Source organism: Vitis vinifera, chromosome 12, assembly GCF_030704535.1.
Source record: "Vitis vinifera cultivar Pinot Noir 40024 chromosome 12, ASM3070453v1".
NCBI lineage: Eukaryota > Viridiplantae > Streptophyta > Magnoliopsida > Vitales > Vitaceae > Vitis > Vitis vinifera.
In genome coordinates, this window is record NC_081816.1 from 6,556,295 (window position 1) to 6,569,145 (window position 12,851).

The following is a 12,851-nucleotide window of genomic DNA, read 5'->3' on the forward strand; positions in this document are numbered from 1 at the left end:
TTGCGATTGCAGTATTTGAAGAACCAACCCATAAATTATAAAAGACTTAAATATACAATTAGAAAAACTTAAAATATTAAAATTTTGATATAACTCGACAAAAATAATTATTATACCATGACTTTGATTTTTGATAAAGGTAATTATTGTTTATACCAATAATTAACTACTTTGGAGCATAGTAAAAAAATGGGAGTTGTCCCCCACCAAAGGATGAACAAATTAGATTTCAAGATTTTATATGGGGGTTAATTATTGGGTCTCATTAATACCCATGGAGGTGTCTTTTGCTTCTAGACAGATTAATAAAGTTTTATGGGTGTGGGGTGTCTGAAATGAATTTGTTGTGGTTAGGTTTAGTTAATTGGCGGCAAAGTTAGGTTTAATGACATCATCCTCTTTGAAAATGACTCAATTGGAAGGCCCCTCCTCTATATGCATTTAATATTTAAAAATGAAAATGTATCCCAAAAAAAAAAAAAATCACTAACTTTTACCTTTCATCCATTAGAGAAGTCATTTAATTAGTCCATAATCATAATTTTTCTTTGATATGTAGATTGCATACAATTTTAATAAAATGTTGATGACAATAATTTATGAATAAATAATAATAATAATAATAATAATAATAATAATAGTGATTTTTATTTTTATTTTTGAAATAATTTACACACAAGTAGTAGTATCATACCTGTTGGTGCTGCTGAATGTGACCCAGTGTCAGAGTTATTTAGTACCCAACAACAGTTCAGATTTCAAGAATTTGGCTTTACATGCCTAGTAGTAGTGGTCCATGGTCATGTACTTACTCTTTAACTTAACCTATGACGAGTAACATCTCCAACTTCTCACAAGTAATATCAAATATTGGATTTATTTCAAAACTAGCCTATAGAGATCTTGTACAATTTCAATCCCACTCATCATTGATTTCAAATTTCATTTATTAGCACCCTTATAAATTTATTCTGATGTTAACGGATGAAATTTAAAACCAATGATGACTTAATATATTTATGCTAAACTTTTAGGAATCTGAATGAAATTAATCGAATAAATATTTTATCACGACTCATTGTATTATTGTAATCGATGATTTAACTTTTTAGTAAGATTTCAAAAGGTTAATGATTTTAGGAGCATGACTCGTTCATTTACTTATGAACTTGAAGTTTTATTAATAGTTATTAGTTGTCTCCTTTCTTTTCCTCAAAGATGTTTGGTTATCATCGATCCATGACCTTTGGAGGTCTAAGGCACCCTTAGCGTGATCTTATAAGTTTTTATGGGGTGGAGGCAATATGATCAACCCATAGACTTTTTTTCATTATATCGAATTCACTCTTTTCAAATGGTAAAAGACAAACATGCATTAAGTTATTTATAAAGATCAAATTGATTTTCTTTCCTAAGGATGTTGGATGAAGGAACCGTCATTAGATTTACTTACTATCCATTTATGATCAATATTAGATCTTGAACTATTTATCTTATCTGGGGGTTACAAAGTTTGATATGATTTATAAATACAACTCGAATTTATCATTTTTTGTTATGGGTTTGGGTTGAATATAATTATGTTTAGGTTATATTTGTATCAACATGCACAACTCATTTAAAAAATAAGTAATTTTTTGATCAAACAATATAGCACAAATTTGATTCAAATTGACTCATTTAATAATCATGTTAATTAATCTAATTATAACTTTAAATTATTTAACTCATATCTGACCCATTTAAATTTTTTTTGAATAAATAGGTCAATTAAATCATAAATATATATGGTTGAGACGTTAATTATAGACTTATACAAGACTTAACCCAATTATTAAATAAGAAGATTTAGTTATTAAATAAGTTAAACAAGTTCAACAATATGTTATCTTTTTAATAATTAAGTAATATTTAAGTTTATATTTTTAATCCTATTATCATCCCTGTCGTATTTGAGTTGGCCTATTTAGTAAAATATTTACTTTGATAGAATATGAATATGACCCACCAATACGAAATATCAGCGATTGATTAATTGTTTAACATAATATTAAAACTCTTATTTGTAGAGGCCCATTTGTTCATTCGTGATTTCAGATTTGTGATCTATTGAGGTGTTAGCTTAATTTACATAATTAATCTATTCTTTTGTCATATTGTACCCAAAATAGGATTAAGGAGAGAGCTCTTGGGCCAAGAGGGCATAGGGAGCACCCCAATACATTATTCTTATGGGCCCAACCCACTAGAGTATTGGGCCGGTTGATCTCACACCCTCAAACGAGGGCGTCATTCAACATTGTGATTCGTGACTCCACCTATCTCCATGGTCCAACGAAGGATTCTTGATAAATATACTGCATTTAAAAAAAAAATATTTAAAATACCATAGTTTGGAAAATAATTCCAATTCTACGGCACTTTTGAACACGTAGGATAACACATAGGATAGATATGAAAACCCATTCCCCCCTTTCCATTTCCCTTCCCGTTTTTCTTCTCTTCCCTTCTCGTTTTTCTTCTCTGCATCAAAACTCCTCTGCCCGAAAACCCACTATCCCGCACGCTGATCATGAGGTGGAGATCCTTGCTTCAACACCAATAGGAAGGAAGTGAAGTGCAGATCTGAGAAACCATTGCCCCCAGTGTTTTCTGTAAGTTTTGTGGTTATATTTGGTGGTGTGGTTGTGTTTGGTCACCGAGAAAGTGTGGGAAAGTTGTAAAAAAAATAAAGTTTTTGTTTTTTTTTACAATGAAACTAAGTAGACTAAAAATAATGGAGAAAGTTTTAATTTTTTTTGTGGTTTGGCTTGTTGTGATTCTGTTTGGTTGCCAAGAAAGTGTGGGAAAGTTGAAAAAAAAAATTTCCCAATATTTCCTACCAGTCCAGCCCGCGCATAGGGTATCTGTCCAATTTTTTTTTATTAAGAAACATAAGCTATTTGGTAATCTGATCATGATTTGAGGAGAAAGGTGATCATGATTTGAGGGGAAAGGTTGTGTTTTTCAGCGTGGCTCAAAAATCGTGGATTTAGGGTTTGTGAAATTTAAATCCAATGGCACAAAAGCAAAGAGACCCCTGGACAGATCCAGAAAGCACAGAGCAAAAAAAAAAACATTTTTTTGTTTGTTTTTTTAGGGGGTTTTGCATGGACTTTCCCGGAAAGCAAATGGGGGATGGATTTTCTTGGGAATCAAACGGGGATTGCACAGACTTGGGAATCAAACGGGGGTTGCAACAAAATAAAAAAATAATAACCTGATTAGATTAGTACCTACAATAATTGAAATTGAAAATTTGTTTTTTTAGGGGGTTTTCCATGGATTTTCCCGGAAAGCAAATGGGGGATGGATTTTCTTGGGAATCAAACGGGGATTGCACAAACTTGGGAATCAAACGGGGGTTGCAACAAAATAAAAAAATAATAACCTGATTAGATTAGTACCTACAATAATTGAAATTCAAATTCAAATTTAAATTCAAGGAGACACTTTCAGTATAAACCAATTTTTTAAAAATTATGAAAGGTGTCCGAATATAATTCCATTTTTTTGTAATTATGGAAGATGTCTCTTCAAGAGACACCTTCAGCATAAATTCAAAATTTTCCACTGTTTGAATGGAAATTGTGGAAAGTGTCTTTTGAACAAGCACTTTCAGTATAAACCCAATATTTTTAAAATTGTGGAAGGTATCAAGAGACACATTTCACAAATCCCAAAAAATGGAATTATATTTAAGGTGTCTCTTCAAGAGACACCTTCTATTATTTTAAAAAAATTGGTTTATACTGAAAGTGTCTCTTGAAGAGACACTTTCCACAATTTTCATACATTAAAGAGAGACATCTTTAGCTTTAAAATCATTTCCACAAATAAAATACATATTGGATTTTGTGGAATTGTGTAAAGTGTCTTTCCAAGAGACACATTTAGTATAAATATAATTTTTTGGAATTCTAGAAGGTGTCTCTTAAAGAGACACCTTTGGTATAAATTAAAATTTTTAGGAATTGTAGAAGGTGTCTCTTCAAGAGACATCTTTAGCTTTAAAATCAAATTTATAAGACATTCAAATTTTTGAGGAAAGTGTCTTTTCAAGAGACACCTTTAATGAATATTGGATTTTTTGCCACGTGGAAAGTGTCTCTGCAAGAGACACCTTTAATACATATTGGATTTTTTGCCACGTGGAAAATGTTTTTTCAAGAGACACTTTTAATATAAATCAAATTTTCTGAAATTGTAGAAGGTGTCTCTTGAAGAGACACCTTTAGCTTAAATTCAATTCTTTCATGATTTTGAAAATTGTGGAAGGTGTCTCTTCAAAAGACACCTTCCACGTAGCCAAAACTGCCGTAAATCTATCAATATTTTCAAAACTACCATTTTTTAATTATAATTTTTTAAAATTGCCGCAAAAGTTAAAAAAAGCCCGTCCAACGAACACCTGATTTTTTTTTTTTTTTTTGGCTTTTTACATCCACCCGCTCGAGGAACCTTCCCTCTCTCAGACGTGCGCTAGACGCTCATCGCCCATAGGCCATAACCACCGGCCGATGACCTTACTTTGCCTCAGATAATAAACGGTGGTCAGTTCGTCTCTCCCCTTCTTTATCTTCTTTCAGAATATTTTTCAGGCTAGGGTTTAAACGTAATCATTACTCACTTTGCTAAAATGCGCTGTTCTACGCTTTTGGAAGTAAAATTTTCTGTTAATTTTGTTTTGGAAGGCAAGAACATACCGCCAAAATTCTAGTCAGAAATTAGGTTTTTTACTATCAAAAGCATGTTTGGAGCTTGTTTATACTGATAGGTTGGTTAAAAACACTGCCTTTGGATTAGCGGTGACACTTGTTATATAATTGATCTAGTTCTTTGAACCCATTTTTTTGATGCAGTCCTTTTTCAGAGGGATTGATATGGACTTTGTATGTATTATTTAATATTGACTTTTTAAACAAGAATTGGTTAATTATGGGGATTGATAGTTGAATATTTGATTTATGTTTCTTAATTTTTCAGTTATGGGTGAATGTATAGTAGATTAAGGGTGCATTGGGTAGATGAGAATAGGAATGGAAATAGGATGGGAAAGATTCTGCGTATAAGAGAGGAATCAAAATTGGAGTAGAAGCGGGATTTGATTTTCATAACAGTGAAATCTTTTAGTTCTATTCCCATTTTGAAAAACAATCCAAACGCATTAATGAATAAGAATGGAGTTGATTTTCCATTCTGATGCTCTTTTTGAATGTTCCAAACATGGCCTAGGTTAGTTGCTACCCTCTTTGGACCTTGGTCAGTACCAAATGTGAATGTTGTGCATTTTTGGATGTTGATTATGGTTCAAATCAGAAGCAAATTGAATCATCAGAAGAATTGGTGATACGATGATGCATTGCATATTGTGACACATATATGGAGATTTTGTGGTTTGAATAATTTCACTACTTGATTTCATAAAAGATTATTTGAATTTGCTTGGATGGGCTGATATTTGTTAAGGCATATATTCTCTTTTGTTTATGATGCTTACGAAATATTGGAAATGTTGTTCAGAACGATGTGGAATTTAAAGGGTAGGAGCAACAAGGGCTTCTCATGGCTGGTGAGATCTTTTTCAGTTTCACGCAGAGCACCAATAGACATGGCTGCTAAAGATAGTGAACTAAGGGTCTTCATAGTTTCAGGAGAGGTTTCTGGAGACACAATAGGTTCTCGTCTCATGGCTTCTTTAAAAGGGATTTCCCCCTTTCCTATTCGTTTTGCTGGTGTTGGAGGGTATGCTCTCATGTGTTATGCTTTTGTGTTTCATTTTGTTCTTTTTTTCCTTTTTAATATGAAAGGATAATGTTTCTCTAGCTGGTATGGCTATTCGTTCATGTTTTCCCATTATTTCCACCTCCACAAAAACTAAAAAACAAACCCAGTTTCTCTGTTTACTTTTCCTTCAATTTCATGTTTTACGTAAGGATAAATACCAACTTTGTATTTGTTAAGTGTTTATTTTGATTTTTCTGAGCATTGGCACTCTGCAACAGTCTTCTCTTATTGATGATCTCTTACCTCACCACATTTTTATGAATTCCTTTTTTGTAATGTTATTTTTTCCTTTTTCAGGCCCATGATGTCCAAGCAAGGATTGAAACCTCTTTTCCCTATGGAAGATATTGCAGTAATGGGGATCTGGGAGTTGTTGCCTCATCTGAATAAGTTCAGAGTATGTAGCTGGCAATTTACATTTGACAATTTTCTATATATGCTTGTCACTTTAGTTGATTCTTTTCCTTTTTATGCTCTAGTTGTATATAAAAGGAAAACTTGACCTTCTCCATTCATGGTCATATGAATATTTTATATTTCTTTTTAGTGGAAGAGGAACTATCTGTGTGCCAGTGCATCTTGTCTGGACCCAATTCTTATACTGCAACTTGGAAATGACAGATGAGATTGAAGGAAACAATAGAAGCTGCTTTCCTATTTCAGCCACATGTTGTACTGACAATTGACTCCAAGGGGTTCTCCTTCCGTTTCCTGAAGCAGCTAAGGGGTAATATGCAACCACCTCCTTGTAACTTGAGTCAAATCTTATATTTTTCGTATGCAAAAAGTATGGTGTAGGAAACTGGGGAAATACTTTTTGCAGCTAGATATAGTCAGCAAGGATTGGTTAGTCCTGTACACCACCATTTTGTAGCACCATCATTCTGGGCATGGAAAGGCGGTGAAGCAAGACTAAAAGGGCTGACTGAGTTTGTCGATCATGTCTTTTGTATACTTCCTTATGAAGAAGAAGTTTGCAGATCAAATGGGCTGGCTGCTACTTTTGTGGGCCACCCTATACTGGAAGATGTCTTGGAGTTGAATTTGGTATTGATTTATGTTCTAATTGATGTTGAATAGTCAGACTTACCAGTCTCTTGCATAGTTTTTTACTTTAAATGCTTATGTATTTTCCTTCTCTTCTTCAAACTGTTTTTAATTAAAGAGAAACATGTATATGGCTGAGAAACATCCAACTTCATTTGTGGTACTTGTGCTTTTGTGTTGCCGTGATGCCATGCGATGTTTTAGAAGTATTGACACCCTGGAGATATTTCATATTCAGGAAAAGAATACCCCACAAAGTGAATGGAAGGTGAAAGGAAATTCTGAAGACTTCCGAAGTAAAAATGGAATAGCTCCAGGTAATTTAAATATAATGATGTTCTACTGGTTCTTGTTTTATGATGTACAATTCCAATTTCCAGTTTCTAAATTTGAGGGGTAGGCTTTTCTATCATTACAGGATTTGTTCCTATGTTGGGTTTTACTGGTGCTTCTAAGCATTGAAATTTCACTGAAATGAAAACTCAGTATGAGCCACATAACGATTAATTTGTGGTTAGTAGCCTTATAAATCCTGTTTTCTAAAACCTGCTAGTTTTAGCTTCTTTCATGATAAAGGATGCTTTATAGGACTTTTGCAAAGGCCTGCTTTGTTTCCCAAGGGAGGGTATATTTTCCGATCATAAGTACCTTTAGTTTTTGGCCAACATATCATTTTTTTTTTTTTTTTTAAGTTTCCGAGGAAGGGTATATTTTCCAATCATAGGTACCTTCATTTTTTGAGTTACTTGAGTTTTTTGTGGAAAGCTTTCCCCTCAAAGCCTAAATTCCTTTAGAATCTCAACTTCTTAAGAAAACACTAAAATGTCTCATAATTTGAACTTGAGCAATATTCACTCTTTTCTCTTTAAAATTCTGTGTTGTCTAAACACTTCATGGTAATTATCTTTGAAAGGAGCCACGGTCATCAGCTTGCTTCCTGGAAGCAGATTACAAGAAGTAACCCGCATGCTTTCCATCTTCTCCAACACTGTGGAACTATTAAAACATTCCTTTTCTGAGTTGACAACAATCATTCATGTGGCTCCCAATCAGCATGTGAAGGACTACATTAGTAGGACCACTTATAACTGGCCTGTTTCTGTCAAATTGATTCCAGGAGGATCTCCACACCTGAAATATGATGCACTCAGTGTAAGGTCTCTCACTCTCCTTTCTCTGTGGCAAAACTAATAAGGTTATTACATTATAAATGTCTGTGAGACACAGAATAAGAGGTACCTTCTCCTCATTTAGTAGGTGTGCCATGTGGAATGTTTGCCCTCCCAACTCAGATAATTATAGGCCACCTGATCTATCACATTCATCTATAAAAAGAAAAAAAGTGTGATTATCCTGATAATGGTGATCAAGATCATCCAATTCAAATAAAAGCCTGGATGCCCATCTTATGAACACATTATACTACTTAGTGCATGGCTTCTGGCTAGATTCATGTTTCTTTCTAAGCTGAATTGGACTACTTGCAGGCAAGCAGGGTTGCATTATGCACTTCTGGAACAGTTGCTGTTGAGATGCAGCTGGCACGGCTGCCATGTGTTGTTGCTTATCGAGCTCATTTCCTAACTGAATGGTTTATTTGTTGGAAAGCAAAGATACCATTCATCTCAATCCCCAATATTCTATTGGATTCTGCCATTATTCCTGAAGCTCTTCTTCAAGCGTGCACACCAGCAAAGCTTGCTTCATTGCTCATGTATGCATGGACTATTCTTTTCTCTTTCCAGTTCCTGATTGGGTATTTAGGCAATTGGAAGGAACAAGTGCATAGAATTATACTGGAATTGCAGGATTATTAGTATAACGTTGCTTTTGTTGTTGCCTATTCAAAAAAAGGGGGAAACGGTGTTACAGTGCTGGTGTTGGTGATATAAGCAAATTTCTTCCTCCTATTTCAGCTTCAGTAGGCTTATATGTCCCGATTTCTATGTATTTCCAGTAGCTCTATCTTAGAAGCAACCTTCCATATTCTTGGCTAGGAGATTTTTCTCATCAAAAAAGAAAAACAGAAAGACAAAACTGTAAAAAAAAAAAAAAAAAAAAAAAGGGAAAAGAAAAAAGCAAATCTCGGGTAGGAGATGCAAATCAACATAATTATACAATATTGTTTTTTCTATTAAGATGTTTGAAGCTATAATTCTTCTCATGGATTCCATAGCTTACAGGGTTTTGAATTGTTGCAGGAAATTAACTCTGGATGAAGGCCTTCGAGAAAAACAAATTGTTGCTGCTGAAAAGGTTTTGTCTCTTTTATCTCCTCCGCAAAAAATCATAGAGAATCGAATGCCACAAGATTTGAGATGGAAGTCTCCTGACTATACCCCAAGTATGATTGGAGCATCTACCATACTATACTATGCAAAACCAAGATGAATTGTTAACCATCCATCATCATCCTTAGTTAAGCTCTGCACCCTATTTTCTGGGCCACATTGTAATGAAGAATCTCAGATGTGTTGAACTTTTCAGCTCTGGAATTTAGTGACAAAAGATTACAGTAACTTTCTTCACTTGGTTTTTTATGTAACTTCATCTTCTTGTTATCATGCAAGTACACAGGGAGCAACAGTAGTGGATCAGTCTTCAAGATTTGAAGCCAATTTACTTCTTCAATTCTCCAAAAAGTCCTATAGTTTAAATCTAATCCCATGTCTCTTTGGTTTGCTGTCCATGAACACTTTGTCCACCCTCTTTGTTAGGGTTCAGCAATAACATTGACTGTACTTTTTTGAAATCTATATAAAAAAAATCACGTTACATATATTTTTAAGTTCTATTATTTGTACTTTAGTTTCATTTGTTTGTACTTTTGTTCTTAAATCTCATTTGATCATTAGTCTAGATCTCGTTATACATATTGAATGATTTGAATCCTTGTTCTATAAGTACCATTACAATGTCTTAACATTTTCCTTTTCAGTAATTATTGGAAAGGGAAATGATCTAGCACACTAACCTTGCGGCACTATGTCACACCTTTGCCCAAATGAACCCTTATTTACCATTATAAGGATAGAAACCTTCTAGAATGACCATAGACATTTACACATCTCCATAAATGGGTAGAGTCTATGGAGCTCTGTGAAATATTCTAGAAAGTAGGGTTTGATTATGCTACTGCCACTATTTTTCATGGAGAAAAAACATAGATCAGTTTTTGGTGGGTGTAAATTAAAGATTATTTAATGGAAACACCACTTTTGGTGGGTCTGCAGTTTAGATGTTTGTTACCTAAAGACCAGCTCAATCCAAACAGACTCTCTTACATAGAGTTCAACAATAAATGTCTAAAAATAGGAAGCTCCACCCCCTTTAAATCTCCACCTCTTCAGCCTTAATATTATATCACCACTATCAAACACCTCCACCCTTGCAGTTTAGCTCATTTCCTAGCTCACCAACGATGGCTATATCCAGAGGAATGCTCGTCTCTTGTCTCGCAACGCTTCTCCTTTGCTCCTTCTTGATCGAGGTCGCCAATGCCGATGACGATGAATCCTTCCATGTCACTACTCCTGGATTCAAACCCACTAGTCCTAAATCCTCCGCCAGCTCCCCCAGCCCCCCCGGCGGTCCTGAAGATCACGATGATGATCCACAGGCTTCTGGAGATGACTCGGCGTCGGAAGCAAATGTTGCGGAGATGCAATTTGAGCCTGAGATGATTATTCTTGGACACTGAGCGGACCCTATAACATGTCTATTTCTATTTCAATCATTTTCTCTGTTGTTTCCCAATGTTCTTCCCTTCCATTCTTTGTTTCCATGATCAAACGTGTCATGAAACTGTAACCATCAAACTTTTTCTTGTTCAATTTTTTGGTCACAATGCATATATATAGCTATACAAATGAATACAAAAGCTTGTTACGTAGTTTATTCGGTGGGATTCCAAAATATTGAACTTCTTTTAATCATGTAGACATATTAAAAAAGATATGGTACTTCATGAGCTCAAAAGATAAATGAGAGTGGAAATCGATTGCATCAAACCGATAAAAACTAAAATATTTGGAAAATGAACTAACTTTGACAAAAAAAAAATTTAATTAAAGGTTTCAAAATTTTAGTAGGAAAGTTTTTAAGAGTTATTTATTTAAAAACTTTTCTCTTTCATAAGTTTGTGATTTAAATTTATGGACTTAAAAAAGCAAGATTTTTTCATATCTTATGCTGGCAACCTTTTCTAAAATTTCCTAAAAATTATTTTCTCTTTCTAAAAATAATTTGTAAGGATTTAATGCATAGAAGTTTACTAAAAATAATTTAAAAACTTTTGATATTCGAATTAATTAATTTTTAAAAAATTATTTGAATACAATGAAACCAATTTTTATGTAATTTTAAATAATTTAGAACGATTTTATACTTTCATATATGTAATTAGGAATGCATAAAAAAAATCTTAATATTATATTTGGTTCTTGAAAAGTTTGAAAAAAATAACATAGAAAGGGAAAAATATATGACAAAAAATGTAAAAGAAAATTTTCTTCTATTAAGTTGCCCATGGAAAAACATATGGACGTGCCTCTTTTTTCCTTTTTCATTTTTTAAAAAGAAAAATAGATAGCAAAATCTTTTATCATTTTGATTTTGCTTCACTAAAAGTTTGAAGAAAGTAAATGGAAAAAGAAAATGAGGGTATCTTTTATAATTGTTTTAAGAAATAGTTTTTAAAAACAATTTTTAAAAATGGTTTTTGAAAATTGTTTTGTAATATTTTGTACAATAAAAGTCTATTTGAAACCTAAAATGTTTTTAATCAATTTTTAATATTTTTAAATATGTTTTAAAAATAATTTTTATGTCTAATGTTTTGTTTTTAATCAATTTATATGTTTGTATAATTATTTTTTTTTAAATCCTTAAAAAAACAAGTGTAATTATCTAAAAACGTAATTTTTTCTATTCTTAAGAACCTAAAATATAAGACAAATTTTTATTATCAAGCATATTTTTTTTTTTTTTTATTAAAGAATAGAAAACTATTCTTAAAAACAATTATCAAATAAATCCTAATATTTGGTAACTGTTTTAAGAAACAGTTTTTAAAATAATTTTTGAAAATTGTTCTATAATATTTTGTATAATAAAAGTCTATTTGAAAACTTAAAATATTTTTAACTAGTTTTTAATATTTTTAAATATGTTTTAAACATAATTTTTGTCCCTAATGTTTATTTTTAATCAATTTATATGTTTATATAATTTTTTTTTAAAAAATAACCCTTAAAAAACAACTGGAATTATCTAAAAACGTCATCTTTTCTTTTCTTAAGAACCTAAAATATAAAATAATTTTTATTATCAAACATATTTTCCTTTTTTTTTTATTCTGAAGAAACTATTCTTAAAAACAGTTATCAAATAAACCCTAATATCTGATAACGTTTTTAAGAAATAATTTTTAAAAACAATTTTTAAAAATAGTTTTGGAAAATTGTTCTATAATATTTTGTACAATAAAAGTCTATATGAAAACTTAAAATATTTTTAACTAGTTTTTAATATTTTTAAAAATAATTTTTATGTCTAATATTTTATTTTTAATCAATTTATATGCTTGTATAATTATTTTTAAAAAAAATCCTTAAAAATCAATCGAAATTATTTGAAAACGTCATATTTTCTATTCTTAAGAACCTAAAATATAAAACAATTTTTTATTATCAAACATGTTTTCCAATTTTTTATTCTCAAGAACATAAAAATTATTCTTAAAAATAGTTATCAAATAAACTCTAATATTTTATTTTGCTTTGATATGAATGAAAAAATTAAATATAAAAATAAAAATGCCCTCTTCTCCAAACCTTAAACATTTTTCACATTTTCTCACCAAAACACATATATATATATATATATATATATATATATATATATATATATATATACTATCATTTTCTTTAACATTTTTTCTATATTTCTTTCAACTTCCAAAACCAAATATAACTTAA

General features: G+C 31.7%; 1 protein-coding gene across 5 annotated transcripts; it reads left to right on the forward strand.

The window, feature by feature from the left end:
* Positions 1 to 4,446: 4,446 nt before the first annotated feature.
* On the forward strand, positions 4,447 to 9,654 carry LOC100255117 (probable lipid-A-disaccharide synthase, mitochondrial). 5 transcript variants are annotated; one of them, XM_010658954.3, is made up of 10 exons: positions 4,447 to 4,592; positions 5,563 to 5,611; positions 5,694 to 5,784; positions 6,124 to 6,223; positions 6,448 to 6,553; positions 6,650 to 6,873; positions 7,112 to 7,190; positions 7,787 to 8,025; positions 8,361 to 8,587; positions 9,075 to 9,654. In XM_010658954.3, exons 2-10 carry the CDS (start codon positions 5,605 to 5,607, stop codon positions 9,262 to 9,264), a joined length of 1,263 nt encoding a protein of 420 aa, XP_010657256.1. In that variant the 5' UTR covers positions 4,447 to 4,592; positions 5,563 to 5,604; the 3' UTR covers positions 9,265 to 9,654. The 5 variants fall into 5 exon arrangements, with proteins under 5 accessions (XP_010657256.1, XP_010657255.1, XP_003633287.1 ...); XM_010658953.3 differs by having other exon boundaries at positions 4,456 to 4,592; positions 5,688 to 5,784; XM_003633239.4 differs by having other exon boundaries at positions 4,456 to 4,592; positions 5,563 to 5,784.
* The last annotated feature ends 3,197 nt before the right edge of the window (positions 9,655 to 12,851 follow it).

What these genes read in the sequence shown, in the direction of transcription:
- LOC100255117 (XM_003633239.4), top strand. Translation starts at nt 5,567, where the DNA reads ATGTGGAATTTAAAGGGTAGGAGCAACAAGGGCTTCTCATGGCTGGTG. An exon ending in CTCATCTGAATAAGTTCAGA is followed by an intron (nt 6,224 to 6,447) that starts GTATGTAGCTGG and finishes TGGAAATGACAG; the next exon opens with ATGAGATTGAAGGAAACAAT. An exon ending in AAGCTTGCTTCATTGCTCAT is followed by an intron (nt 8,588 to 9,074) that starts GTATGCATGGAC and finishes GAATTGTTGCAG; the next exon opens with GAAATTAACTCTGGATGAAG.